This window comes from Sebastes umbrosus, chromosome 11, assembly GCF_015220745.1.
Source record: "Sebastes umbrosus isolate fSebUmb1 chromosome 11, fSebUmb1.pri, whole genome shotgun sequence".
In the NCBI taxonomy this organism is placed as follows: domain Eukaryota; kingdom Metazoa; phylum Chordata; class Actinopteri; order Perciformes; family Sebastidae; genus Sebastes; species Sebastes umbrosus.
In genome coordinates this window covers 21,550,277-21,563,832 of record NC_051279.1, presented here as the reverse complement: position 1 = coordinate 21,563,832, position 13,556 = coordinate 21,550,277, and the positions used below count along the sequence as shown (strand labels likewise).

Here is a 13,556-nt window from a genome sequence, read left to right as displayed (position 1 = left end):
TATTACAAAACAATAGTGTGTTCATATATATCTGCATAACCACCAAATTTCAATGCAGAAAAGTAGAATACAGAGAAGAAGCTTTTATGTGTGACGTTGTTGTGCATGGTCCAGTGTGTTGTCGTTACCTGTAATGCAAAGCTTTCTCGCTTAGCTGGCAGCTTTGACTTGTCCGTGGTGTTGCTGGGGTATTTTTTATTTCAATGCCGTGATGCATGTTGTTGTGTTTTTGTAAATTTGTTAACAGACTCTGAAATACATCCTCATTAAAGACAAACACATTTCAATAAATAGAATAAATGTAAACCAAAAAAAATCATTCACTTGAATTAGATGTGTTTAATTAGATCTTAAATCACTTCAGTCATTATTAAGATCAGAATTACGATTGCAGTGATACTGATATTTGTCATCAGCTGCAGTACGTTTAAAGTAAAAGTGCTTTACGGTAAAAACACTTAATGTTTGGAGCCAGGGTTCAATCTGTTCAAGTGTACTAGAGCAACATTTTGACACCTTACCCTTTTTAGGAGTGACTGTCATGGTGATGAGTGGAACTAAAAGAAGGATTTGGAAGTTAATATATTAATATTGGTTATCTTCCTCAGAGGTTACTGTTAGAGTTTTTGAAATGACCTGGGGTTTTACTGTATGTTTGTTTGGTTTTGTTCGATCGATTGGATTCGATCAAAGTACTGTTATGCACCGTACTAAATCTCGTGACCTTACAATGTTGCTCTCTGCTTTTATCAGTTTCAAATTTATCCTAAATTGGAGCATTTTGTTCTTATTGGAGCCATGGGAACGCAATGATTTGTGACCAGAGATCAACTACATTTGGTTACGCTGTTACTAAGGACAAAACATTGTTAAATGCGATGTGTGATTCTCAGGACAACTGTTTTGAATACATACATATGTACTGAAGAAAATTAGTGCTTGCAGCTCAGTCACTGAACTTCTGGGGAAAAATACAGATTTTTTTTAATTATATATGTAACTACTTCCATCAAATATTGGTATTTTCTACTTCCTGTTCCTTACTTTCCTTACAGAAAATCTCTTCCATATGTCCTGCTTATGTTAGCAGTGAAGTGCACTAACTTTTCAACAGTAGATTCATTATGACTGACTTCATATTTTAGTAAAACACACATACAAAGATAAGTAAGTGAATGCAGTGTTTGTTGATGTCTGATAGAGCTGTGTGTGTGAAAACCATTATTTCTGATGCCATAAAGACGGGGGAGGAAGGGGAGAAGGAGGAACACTTCATGTAGGATGCATATTTCTGTGAAACACTGATTGAAGGAGCTGTCTGGGGTTTTTTCTCAAGAATTTTATTGTGTGTGTGAGAGAGAGTTTGTAGGCAGGTGTGGCCTGTGTGAATTCCAGGCTAATGATAGGCTTAGACAATCTGACAGCCCAGTCAACAGTCTGTCTTTGACCCACAACCACTAACTGACAACACACAAGATTACTGAAAAGCTCGGGAGGCGTATATATTTATGTGTGCGTGTTGGAGGCTGGATGGTTTTTATAACGCTGTCACTTCAGGGAGGGGCGAGAGAGAGGAGGGAGAAAACCCAATGGTTTGGGAAAGAAGGATAGACGTGCTCACACACTGACGGCTTGTTGGCAGCGTGCTCCATCCCTCCTCCTCCTCCTCCTCTACTTCTCTCTCTCCATGCGTCAGAGTCAGATATAAGTGTGCTAGAGGCAGGAAGCTGGAGCTGTATCTGAATTCTTGTCTTGATGAAACTGCTCACACAGAGTAGCAGACAGACAGATCTTTAGAAAGAGATACGATAAGATCAGAACCAGATAGCAACACAGACACAACAACTCGGACACAAACGATTCATCAGAGGACTTTGATGAACTCAATGGCAATGCTGGTCTTCAAGTCCTGTCTTGGAAAACTGGTAGGCAAAGGATGGGTGTGAGAGAGCGGCTGGTGGGATGGAACGGCTGGGTGTTTGTGTGTGGTTTTATTTTGGCGGCGTTTGTGGGTGTTTTTTTCGGCGGCACTGCAATTTGGAGGTTAAATGTCAATCTGAAAAGTTGTGCTTTAATTGGAAAAAGTTTGTGTGTAGGAAGACGAGGCCTGCAGCTTTGTTCAGTATGTTCCTGTTTTTTCTTGAAGTCTTGTTTAGATGTGTACGTTAATGAGGTTTTTTTTACATGAACTTCACTGCTTTGATGCACTCATTCATTTCCTCATTCACATAATCATTGTAAGATTAAACTTGGATTTGGAGAGTTGGAGTCACTTTCACCTTGGACAGATTAGAGTATTAACTGTCACTTATTTGCTAATTACAAGGTGCTTTTTGTCATGTATTCTTATGGTAAAATGGCTGTTTATGGCAGTTCTTTGATGATAAAAGATGTTAAATGCACCATATAATGGACCAGTCTTGCAAAAGCATGTGATGTAGAGCTGCCATGAAAGGGTGTTTGTCTCGATGAAAAACCAATATGACGCACTTTTCATTGGAAAAACACTTGCAAACAATTTGCATAATAGTCAATTCAGAACTTTGAATCTGTCTCGGTAAATTGAGAGCAAATTGAAGTGAAAGCAGCCCAGAACCTTACTATTAAACTACTATAAATATATTTATTTATATAATATTTATTTACTATAAGTTACTGTTGATGAATGGAGATATCATTTTTATGTTTATGTGTGTGTTTGTGTTTAGAAACCAGACTCTAGAAGTTCTAGAGGGAGTCTGGACAGAGAAGACGGTGGACTTCAACCACCGGTAAGTTACTTTCTATCACACTGTTAGTTAGTCATTATTATGTTATTATTCATGCATGCAGTAGGACAATAACAGGGGTTCACAGGCTGCGTTTTGACAAGAAGGAGTTATTTCTCCTGAATGAACTGTACTTCATATAGCCTCTTTCCAAGTTTCACTGTCATGACCATTTGCCACTCCCACCGCATCAAAAAGGGAAGTTATATTTCTGAACTGTTTGTGTGTTTAAGAGAGGAGGATGTCTGATAGAGACAAATGTTGAGGGAAGTCCACATTCTGGTTGGACTCACTGCAATTGACTGCAGCATGTGTTTGTTTTGATTAGAGCTGAGGGGATTGATCCAGGGACAGGAAGTGACCTGTCGGGGGGTGAGGTCAGCAATGTGGGTTCAATGGATTCCCACAACATCGCCAGTTATTAATAGAGCAAGAACACAAGCAGCCATCTTTATCCTTATCTGTCTGTCCCAGTGTTGCTCACAGTAACTCAGCATGCTGCTAGTCTATAGTTTACTGTGCTCTGTTCATGTCTGCCCATTAATTACACAGATTAGAGCGTCAAAAGTAGCATTAGAGGAAAACATGGTGGATTGGGTCTCGTAGAACGTCATTGACCTGCAGCTGCAGCTGTATCACTTTAACAGGATGTTGTTTTCAACATGTTAAGCTCAAGGCTGTTCCTGTAACATATAAGATGATAATGTGCCCTAGAAGTGAATATCTCACATGTAGAGCTTAAACGGTTAGTTGAATAGTGGATTAAAAGATTAGTCAGTTGGAAGCAGCAACTATTTACATTTTTTTATTAATTGTTTATGTCGTTTTTCAAGCAAAAAATGCTAACCTTTCACTATCCGAGTAAGGGTTAAATTAGCAGCAACTACACTTAGTTTAGATTCTTGAAGAAGTTTCACTTCTTATCCAAGAAGCCTCTTCAGTTCTGGCTGAGTGGTAGGGGAACCCAGGAATTTAACCTATGTGGGGTCATTAGCAGGATAATAGAAACAACACAGTACATTGGTGCTCCACTGTAGTTATGGGTCGTTAGAGTCAGCTGATGCGTAGTGTGAATGACGGCCACACGGGTCGTTGGGTTGTCCCCTACCATTCAGCCAGAACTGAAGAAGCTTCTTGGATGAGAAGTGAAACGTCTTCAAGAATCTAAACTAAGTCTAGTTGCTGCTGATTTATCCCTTACTCGGATACCATGACCTGGATGACTGAGAACCTTCACAAACATAACCTTTCCCTAGTTTCAGCTTTCACAAATTTGAGGAATAGCTGCGTTCTTTGTCTTAAAGCTTCACCTTCGGTTTTAGTCTCCTGATATTCTAGAGATCAAACGATTAAGTGATTAATTGAGAGCTTAATCATCAGATTAATTGATAATGAAAATAATCATTAGTCACGTGAATATGTACAAACATGCTACAATATGTGTGAAAGAAGACATAATTTCTTGGCTTTCACATTTGTGATCACTTAAGAGAGCTAACCACATAATTGTTTTTAATTGAGCACTGTTGTGTAACTCTCGCATGATTACCGCATTGCCACCGCGTTGTTACAGTGACAGATTGCACATTTCCACTCAGCAGAACATAATGGTGGTTACATGCTGTTAAAACCTCTAACATATTTTAACACAGGTAGCATTGAAACGTGACTTCATCACTCGTTCCCTCCTGTAATGATTTTTTTTTTGTAGACTAGAAACTGGAGTTGTCGTGTTTTTCTCGAAGTCTTTCTGTGATTACGTTTCTCCTCCTGAAACTAAATGATGTTGTTGATCAGAGCTCTGCTGTAACTTCATCCCAAAGAGTCCTTCTGTTGATGTCTGTTACGTTCTTCATGCCAGCAGAAGTTGTTGTAGCAGTCTGAAGTTGCCATGGGCCAGATATTTCTGTCTCTGTAATTCATCTCTCTGCTTGTCCTCCTCCTCCCATTGAATGGCTGTGGTTTGTGGCGGTAAAATCTCCCTGTGTATGTATGTGTGTATGTGTCAGTGTATAAAATGCTGTAGTAGAGTATTTTTGGGTGTTGGTGGTTTTCAGACCACAACACTCTGATGGCTTTTCGAAGCCCTCTGTACTGTTTTTCTCACACAGAAAAAACAACAAAGATTCAGTAATAGTACAACAAAGTAAATATATAACATGTCTGGCACCACTAGAGAGCTTTGTGGCATCATTGTATGCTCACACAACCATCAAATCATAAAGACATGCTGCAGCTGGTTTTGAAAGGGTAGCACTAACAAAGGAAGGGCTTTTTTTGTTATCCATGTGCAGGAAGCATATTTTGGTTAACATAAGTAACACAGTGTTAGACCACACACCACTGAAAACCGAGACGAGTGTGTGTTTTACAAGTACAAATTGAGATCCCGTGTCGTGTGGATTCCCTAAATTTTTCAGATCATTTTTCATGTGAAGCTTCTGATTATGTGTGTGATTGAGTACTTGCTAACCAAATGTTTTGTTGTTGTGTTTGTTTGTTTGTGCAGACAGGAAACCAGCACATATACCAACCCGTTGGCAAAGCAGGTAATAGACAAGCCTGTAACCGTCTGCAATTACACACAACCACTATTGTTTAAATCTCTCTTCTCTTTCTGTCTGTAAATCTCCCAAAGTATGCAGTTCACACACATATACCGTTACATAGCTGTGTTCAGCTCTAACTCACTCTCTGTATACAGATAGTGTCAGTCTGTGTGTGTGTCTGTTTGGAGAGTTTACAGTTTGATGCCGCAACACGACAGATCTGATTGTGAACCGTGCAGCCAGCGAGCAAACCAGTCTCTGTTTATATGGACTCAGACAGCATGTCAAGTTCAATATGTCGTGTGCTCAAAGCGTGAATATGCTCACAGTGCAAGCAGCCAAATACAGAGAAAATAGAAAAACATTCAGCTTGAAATAGTTTTACAGACGGGAGGTTTTGAACGACAGTATACATTTTTTTTGCTAGTGTCAATTTGTATTGTTTTCATCACTGTATTGTTTATTGTCACATTGAGCTGAAACAATTAGTTGATTAGTCAATCTAGAGAGAATTGTGGAGTAATTGTTTCAGATGTTTAATCAAGCAAAAATGCCAAACGGCTTCTCAAATGTGAGGATTTACTAATTGTCTGTGTTTTATATCATTTTGAATTTAATATATTTGGTTTTTAGACTGTTGGACAGATAAAACAAGACTTTAAAGATGTCAGTTTTTTTCATTTCAACTATTAATCAATAAAGAAAATAATCTTTAGTTGGAGCCCCACCCTGAAATTGAACTGATATTATTATTATTATTATTATTATTATTATTATTATTATTATTATTATTATTACTATTACTATTACTATTACTATTTATATAACCTTTCATACAGAGGGAGTAGTTCGAATTGCTTCACAACAAAGGGAAGAAACAACAGGATGAATAAAAACAGATTAAAATGAGCAAATTCTGCACAATAAAACCAAGCAATAAAACAAAGGAAGGAATAAGAACAATAAAACATGTAGAAAAATAAGTAGGCTTTGCCTTTTGCCAGGCCGCCATTGTAAATAAGAATTTGTTCTCAATGGACTTGCCTGGTTAAATAAAGGTTAAATAAATAGAAATAGAACAAATGAAGACTGAGCTTGCATCTGTTAGAGCCTTAGATAGGGAATTCCACAGTTTCGGTGCATAGTTAAAGAAGGCTGAGCTGCCGATTTTCTTATTAGTTTGATAGTTTGTATTTTAAAAAGAGGCAGCAGAGGATCTGAGAGGCTGTGAAGGATAATAAAACGACAAAGAATTAATAATATAGGCTGGCCCCAAACCATTAAGAGCCTTGTAAACAAGTAAAAGAACTTTAAATTCAGTCCTAAAAGACAGATATGAACGACCACATCAGCTGCTGAAGCATGTAAAAGTACAATTTGTCCAGAAATGATACTGTAAAACTGTGAGGAGGAATAATGTTCACCTTTTATTTGTTGTTTCCTGCAGAGCATGCAGCTCCCCCAAAGAAACCCCCTCGACCCGGAGCCCAGGGCCAAGTAGGCAGTCTGGCCTGTCTAAATACTGTAGATAGTTACAACGACGGAGTCAAGGTACACGACACACTCATACAGTAACGCACACAAATCAAAAATACTTCAACACAAACTATTAAAAAAAGAACACTTAACAATACACACAATCACACAGACAAGGATACGTTCATCAAATATACAGGTTGCATGTTTTTAATGCTTTAATATTCTCCTTTTATCTTCTTTCCCTTTGGCTGCTCCTCCTCCTCCTCCTCCCCTCCTCCTCTTCCTCCTGCACCCTGCCTTACTGTTGACCTCTAGCCCTGGCGGGTAAGCAGCACACCGTCTGTGTGTGTTTACTGTGCGTCTTGTCTGCTAGTTGATCACACCGAGAGTCATTTGATTCCTTCTTCCAACCAGTTCTTATATTTCTCTGTCCAACAAATCAAATTCTCCATCGTGTTTTCATATAATCACATTTATTTCACCCTGCAGTTCCCTTTGTTGTGTAGATACAAATCAGGTCTTTTTCCCCCTCAAAATTAACATCCAAATGTACATAGTCGTGTTTGTTGTCTTATACTAACAGTATTTAACCCTCTATCACATTTGAAATTATTTTACTTTAATCACACTAGTTAACATTTCGAAGTAATTATGCAATAATCAAGCAGTTTTCTCAGCCAGGGTGAAACACTTTGTCAGAATAAGTGCAAAATACATTTGATGAATAGAAGAGGGATCCCCCCCTCCATTGCTTTTTGTAATGTTGTCTGTTTTCCTCATATTAATGATAGAGGGTGCCATGTGTCGTACAGATTGTAGAGCCTTTTGAGTCAGATTTGTGATTTTTGACATGACAATATAAACTCAATTTGACTTCTTTTTAGCATTTGCCATGTGAAACACAATCTGCCTGCATTCTTAATATCACCACAGTAGAATCAACTTAGTTTAACGCAGTAGTAGCTGGCCATATGTGTACAAGGTGCAGAGCCCTAGTGTTTTGACAGCAGCGGGTGACTGTGATTGATAACGCAAACGTGATTTCCCACTGGAGGGAGGAGTGGGTAGAAGGTGATTGAGAGGAGGTAGAAATATGTAGAAAAACATTTTTGTGCTGTTGAAAAGCTAATTTAGTAGCAGAGACCGATTTAAAGAAGGCAAGTGAAAGTCTTAACATTCACAATTAGAAAGTATGCAAATGATTAAGGCTCAAGAGAGGTCATAATTAAATTGACATTTTAATTATATCTATTTATTCCAATGTGTTACTGCCATCTAGTGGCCAGAAAAGAGAACGACACGTAACAACATTTTGTGCCGCAGATTTAGATAACCTTTTCACATATATTCATTCACTCATGAATCTATTAATTTGTCTCAATGATATATAAGTAAGTATAAGTTTACAGCGCTCAGCAGCAGTTGTGGCCTCTCTTCATCATCTCAAACTATTTATCTACTCAGCAGCTATTTAAAAAGCAGTGCTGCTGTGTGTTTCACTTTCTAGTACCAGATGTGCAGAGAGTCAGAAAAGCGTGTTTCATGTACATCTCTATAATCATGTAGGATTTGTACATATTGCTCATATTTTTCATCAACATTGTCTCAACTTGTTCTCTCTGTCTCCACACAGACCTGAAGGTCTTTGTTCAGTCAGCCTGTCACTTATTGCTTTTTTGTGCTCTCACGGTTCAGCTGCAGCCCCAAGAGATAAGCCCGCCCCCCACCGCCAATCTGGACCGCTCCAACGACAAGGTGTACGAGAATGTGACCGGACTGGTCAAAGCTGTGATCGAGATGTCGAGCAAGATTCAACCAGCTCCTCCAGAGGAATACGTTCCCATGGTCAAGGTAACCGAGGCACTCCAACTAAATGTCACTGAATTTTTCAGTTTTACCTCTCTTGAGCTGCAAACCTTGACCTTAAAACGTCATTACACCGATGAGTGCTGTTCTGTTTGTATAGTTTAATGTTATCTTCTCTTGACCGCTGTGACACCCTGTTTTAATTAGATGACACCGCACCGCTCCTTCAGAGGGCTGAACTTTGATACTCCTACTTCACCGTGAATAATTTGTGATTCATCTGTTAACCAGACTCCACAGATCTGACCTTTTAACCTCACTAGATGTTGCTTTTCATTGTGGGGATTTAGTAATCACAGTCTCCTCATGAGTCCCTGTTCTCCACACTGGTTATTTCTTTCTGTGTAGGAAATATTGCTTAACTGTAATCTAACACTGGTGTTTTCTAAATCACTTTATCACATGTTTATAATTTTACATGTAAATGCAGTATTTTTTTAAACTCCATGTTAATTAATTTCCTAAATTTCTGTTTTCTTATGTATGATTTTGAACCTATTCTGAGCAATACGGTGTGTGTGTGTTTCAGGATGTTGGTCTGGCGTTGAGGACATTATTGGCCACAGTGGACGAGACTCTACCACAACTTCCAGCCAGTACACACCGAGAGGTAATAACACACACTTGTTATGTCTAGTGTGGAATCACTTTTTATGTTCTTATTATCATTAAATGTTGCTAAAGGATTTTGAATCACACTAATATCGGTCGGTGTTGGTATTTGATCCTACTAGCTTTGATATTTAGTTCTCTGTTTTTCTTCACCAGATCGAGATGGCACAGAAGCTTCTGAACTCTGACTTGGCGGAGCTGATTGGGAAGATGAAGTTAGCCCAACAATATGTGATGACCAGGTAGGTTCAAATATTGACATTATAATAATATATAAAGCATAGTTTCATTGCCTGACATTGGAAGACATCATGAAGCTTCCATGTAATAGATGCCTATCTTCTTAACTTGTATTTTCTTACAGTTTCTTGTATTTGTTTAATGGATGCAGTCGATCCCAGGGTACATTATTATTCCATTTAAGGACACTAATACATTCAGTTAAAGACCAAAGAAACAATATTTAGTCGGTGTTTGGAAAAAATGTCAAAACAGTAACAGACAGAGAAACATTTTCCAACTCTCTGCCACAACTTTTTCTGATGCTATCACGGGGGGGCGCCAAAGCCAGAGATTTTAAAATTGTACTAATAGTGACTTTAAAGAGTAACTTTTCAAGCTGGGCCGCTAAACTGACTGCAAAGTAATCTCTCAGGGCAACTCCTCACCGTCAATTTACTGTTCATCCACTAAAAGTGCTTGTTTTTGCCACTGAAAGGCTCAGATTGTTATTATTCTAAGTGTCTGACAACATTATGGAAAGAACCCTACAGAGAAATAATGTGTTTTTCTTACCTTTCGCTTGATTCGGTCTGATTGTTATTGTGCGTGTCTCTCTCGGAGAAGCCCTGCGTCGCATCCACATTGTCGAAATCATCTCAATATTCAGCCATGACATTGAAAATCTTTTAGATAACACTTAAGCTACGCTTTCCGTACTCTAACACATCAAACGCTGAAAACACCGGCGTCGCATGGCACTCCTCTCTCCAACTCAACTCTCACTCACGCTTCCACCGTCATCTCTTCCGGCAACAAGTCACATGACACAATAACAAATTTCTCTTTAGGGTCCTTTCCATAATGTTGTCAGACACTTAACACATAACAATCTGAGCCTGTCAGTCACAATTTGACAATGAGGAGTTGCCCCGAGCGATTAAAGTGCAGCCCGTTTAGCAGCTAGTTGCAGCGCTCTCCCTCAATACTGCACCAATTTCCAATTGTTGTCCCCATTAGTCACAAGTTACCTTTTAATATTCTACTTCTCATCTCATCTGTCCACTAGTACCAGTCTGTATAAGTGATGTATGTATTTTTGCTCTGTCCCAGCCTCCAGCAGGACTACAAGAAGCAGATGTTGACAGCGGCTCACGCTCTTGCGGTTGACGCCAAGAACCTGCTGGATGTCATCGACCAATCACGGCTCAAGATGATGTCCCAGTCGCGCCCTCACTAGCCCCGCAACAGCCGAGCTGACCCAACAGGAAACTGACGTGTTTTTTGAGAGACAGCATCATTCTGGTTACTGTTAGCAGTGGAGAATTAAAGTGACGTCATCCGAGGTTGACTGCTTTACATCAAAAAAGGAGAAAACAGCGGCTCTGATTCTTTGACCATGAAGAATCATTAGATGTTGAATCCCGCGTGAGCCGAGGTCGTCTCTCCACCACTGTGACTTTCGTAATATAACAACAGAGTAAAAACACTTCCTGAATCAGGGACTTGGCAGCTTCTCTTCTCTTTGGACTGTAATATAATGATGAGAGGTGGAAAAGAGAAGACTATGGGTTTGGACCTGAGATGAGCCGGATTCAAACGGTTTAAAACCCTCCGACAGGAACACTATCACGGGAGCGATTGGATCTGGAACTGTTGATCAGCAACACATCTGCATGAAACTTCACTGTGGGAATGAACTTAGCCGTCAGCCAGCAGCCATCATCAGTACATTTGTTGATGTCATGTGTTGTGACCCCCTGGATGTGACCTTTACCTCCACATCACCGTGGATTCTGTTGAATCAAACAACATGTTATATGTTCAGCTCTGGTCAGGTGCGGTGCTTTGATGCTCCAACAAGGACATTCACAGTAAAGAGGTTTGGTTTGGAGAAGCAGCCTCCATCGCTTCGCTCCTCCCGTCTCTCTCTTCCATCCCCGTCTTCCCTCCGTCTCACCAGGTTTTATTTATAGACTCAGAAATTGCAGAGGAGGAGATGGAGGAAGAGACGGGTATTAAAACTCGAGGGACAGTCTAGCGCCGGGCTGCTGCCCCGAAGAAAGAAGACACTTTTTGTTTCTCTATTTCACTCACTTTTCCTTTTGTTCTCACTGCTCTTCTCCTTCGTGAAGTCTTCCTCAGCTCCTCTCTGAGCCGGTTTCAAAGACTCCAAATGTGAAGAATCCAACTCTTGTCTGGGTGAACGCCGCAGACAGGAAACTCCCTACTCGCACTCAATTTAGTTTACTCTTTTTATCGGCTGGCTCCATGTCTTATGTGTCGTTTCAGCAGTCACAATCTTCTTCCTGTTACTTGGAATACAAGCAGATATTCAATCCCAGCATTGACTCTGATGAGCAAAAAAAAAAAAAAAAAAAGGTGGATTTTGAGGATTCAGTTTGAGTGACTGGATACTTCCTATTTGTCCCGGAGGAAGAGAAGGACATCATGTCTCGTACTGAACCGACAGTGTCACCTCTCCTCTTTCTCCTCACCTACAGTCCTGATATCGTTGTTTCTCGTACAAGACTGGTGTCACGCCTTTAACTGTCCCCTCACCCCACCGGTGTCACAAAGTGAATTTACCGGGGACACAAACAAACCTCACAACTGGAACCTCTGTGCTTTGAGTCCCAGTTTCTGTCAGGTGCAACTCTTTAAATAATATGTCCCTCCTAACAACGGTCCCCAGGGAAACAGACAAACACAAACACACACACATGAAATGTGGAGCCACGTGACTGGAAACTTGTCTTGCAGACACAAAACACTGAACTGAAAATACAGCAGATCACACGTGTCTTTGTTAATAGTGACCCCACATGGAGTATGACATACTGCTATATGAAATATACTGGTGACTGTACTGGTATAGCATGATATACTGGTATGGAGAAGAGCATATTTGCACAGCACCAAAAAACAAACTTTTTTTAACCCTATTTTACCCAGATTGGATTTCCAGGTTTAGCCAGCAATGAAACTATTAAAAAAATATCTGGGTTTTATAGGGATAAAAAAAGAAAATATGTAAAAAACAATCTATTTTATCTTGTCGTTGCGTAAATCTGCTCATGTTGGTATATTGTAAGCTATACTGGTGTGAATCACTGGTGAATTGTACAGAACTAGTACTAGTAAACACTGGTTTTTATTTTGTCTTCTGGGCTAAATCAGCCATCTTGTCAAATAGGAGGAGAAAAAAAAAACAATGAAATAAAAATAATGACGAAATGGAAATCAGACTGTCCGCATTCTTATCCTTGGTATAGAGATTTATTTGAAAGCATTACATTTCAGGTTTCATATCTCCAGTATAAAGAGGTTTTATTTAAGCATAAGAGATTTCACAGGAAATATCAGTGCTAGAACAGTGCAGAAAAAACTGCTTTCAGTGAGACTCAAAGCATACATCATCTATGAGGGCATTTTTAATATATCAATCAGCATTCACATACAACAGCCATAGGAAGTACAGGGTACTGTCAGTATTTTAATGTCATACTTACAGTATGTATACAATGTTATTAATAAGCTTTATGTGTGTTTAAAGCACAATCTTAAAGGTCCCATATTGTGCTCATTTTCAGGTTTGTACTTGTATTTTGTGTTTCTACTAGAACATGTTTACATGCTGTAATGTTAAAAAAACAACTTTATTTTCCTCATACTGTCGGCCTGAATATACCTCTTTTCACCCTCTGTCTGAAACGCTCCGTTTGAGTGCATTTCAACGGAATAGCAACAGAATTGCGTTGCCTGGCAACAGTTTGGGTCCATGTTTACTTCCTGTCAGCTGATGTCATTAACATACACTGCAACAGGAGATAAACTGGGACACATTTAGAATGTTTACATTTAAAATCGTGTAATGGTCTAAATATTGTATATTTGTGACATCATAAATAGACAGAAATCCTAATGGCTTGTTTCAGACGCACCATTTCTGAATACGGGCTGTGTGTATTTCTCCGTATATTGAGCGTTTTGATAGTTTAACAGTATTTATATAGCACTTAAACCTGCTTTATAATATAAAAGATATGGAAATCTTACTTTT

At 39.3% G+C, this 13,556-nt stretch overlaps 1 protein-coding gene across 8 annotated transcripts in view; it reads left to right on the top strand.

Annotated features, from left to right (window-relative positions):
• LOC119496638 (focal adhesion kinase 1-like) overlaps window positions 1-12,736 on the top strand; it is a 79,747-nt gene extending 67,011 nt beyond the window's left edge. For 7 of the 8 annotated variants that reach the window (XM_037784082.1, XM_037784085.1, XM_037784080.1 and 4 more), the window contains 8 exons: window positions 2,709-2,771; window positions 5,278-5,317; window positions 6,765-6,868; window positions 7,112-7,120; window positions 8,492-8,647; window positions 9,192-9,272; window positions 9,431-9,516; window positions 10,607-12,736. In XM_037784082.1, the coding sequence (XP_037640010.1) occupies window positions 2,709-2,771; window positions 5,278-5,317; window positions 6,765-6,868; window positions 7,112-7,120; window positions 8,492-8,647; window positions 9,192-9,272; window positions 9,431-9,516; window positions 10,607-10,733 (666 nt within the window). In that variant the 3' untranslated portion in view covers window positions 10,734-12,736. The remainder of the gene's footprint in view (window positions 1-2,708; window positions 2,772-5,277; window positions 5,318-6,764; window positions 6,869-7,111; window positions 7,121-8,491; window positions 8,648-9,191; window positions 9,273-9,430; window positions 9,517-10,606) is intronic. The other variant, XM_037784086.1, reaches the window with a different exon arrangement.
• Window positions 12,737-13,556: the final 820 nt, after the last annotated feature.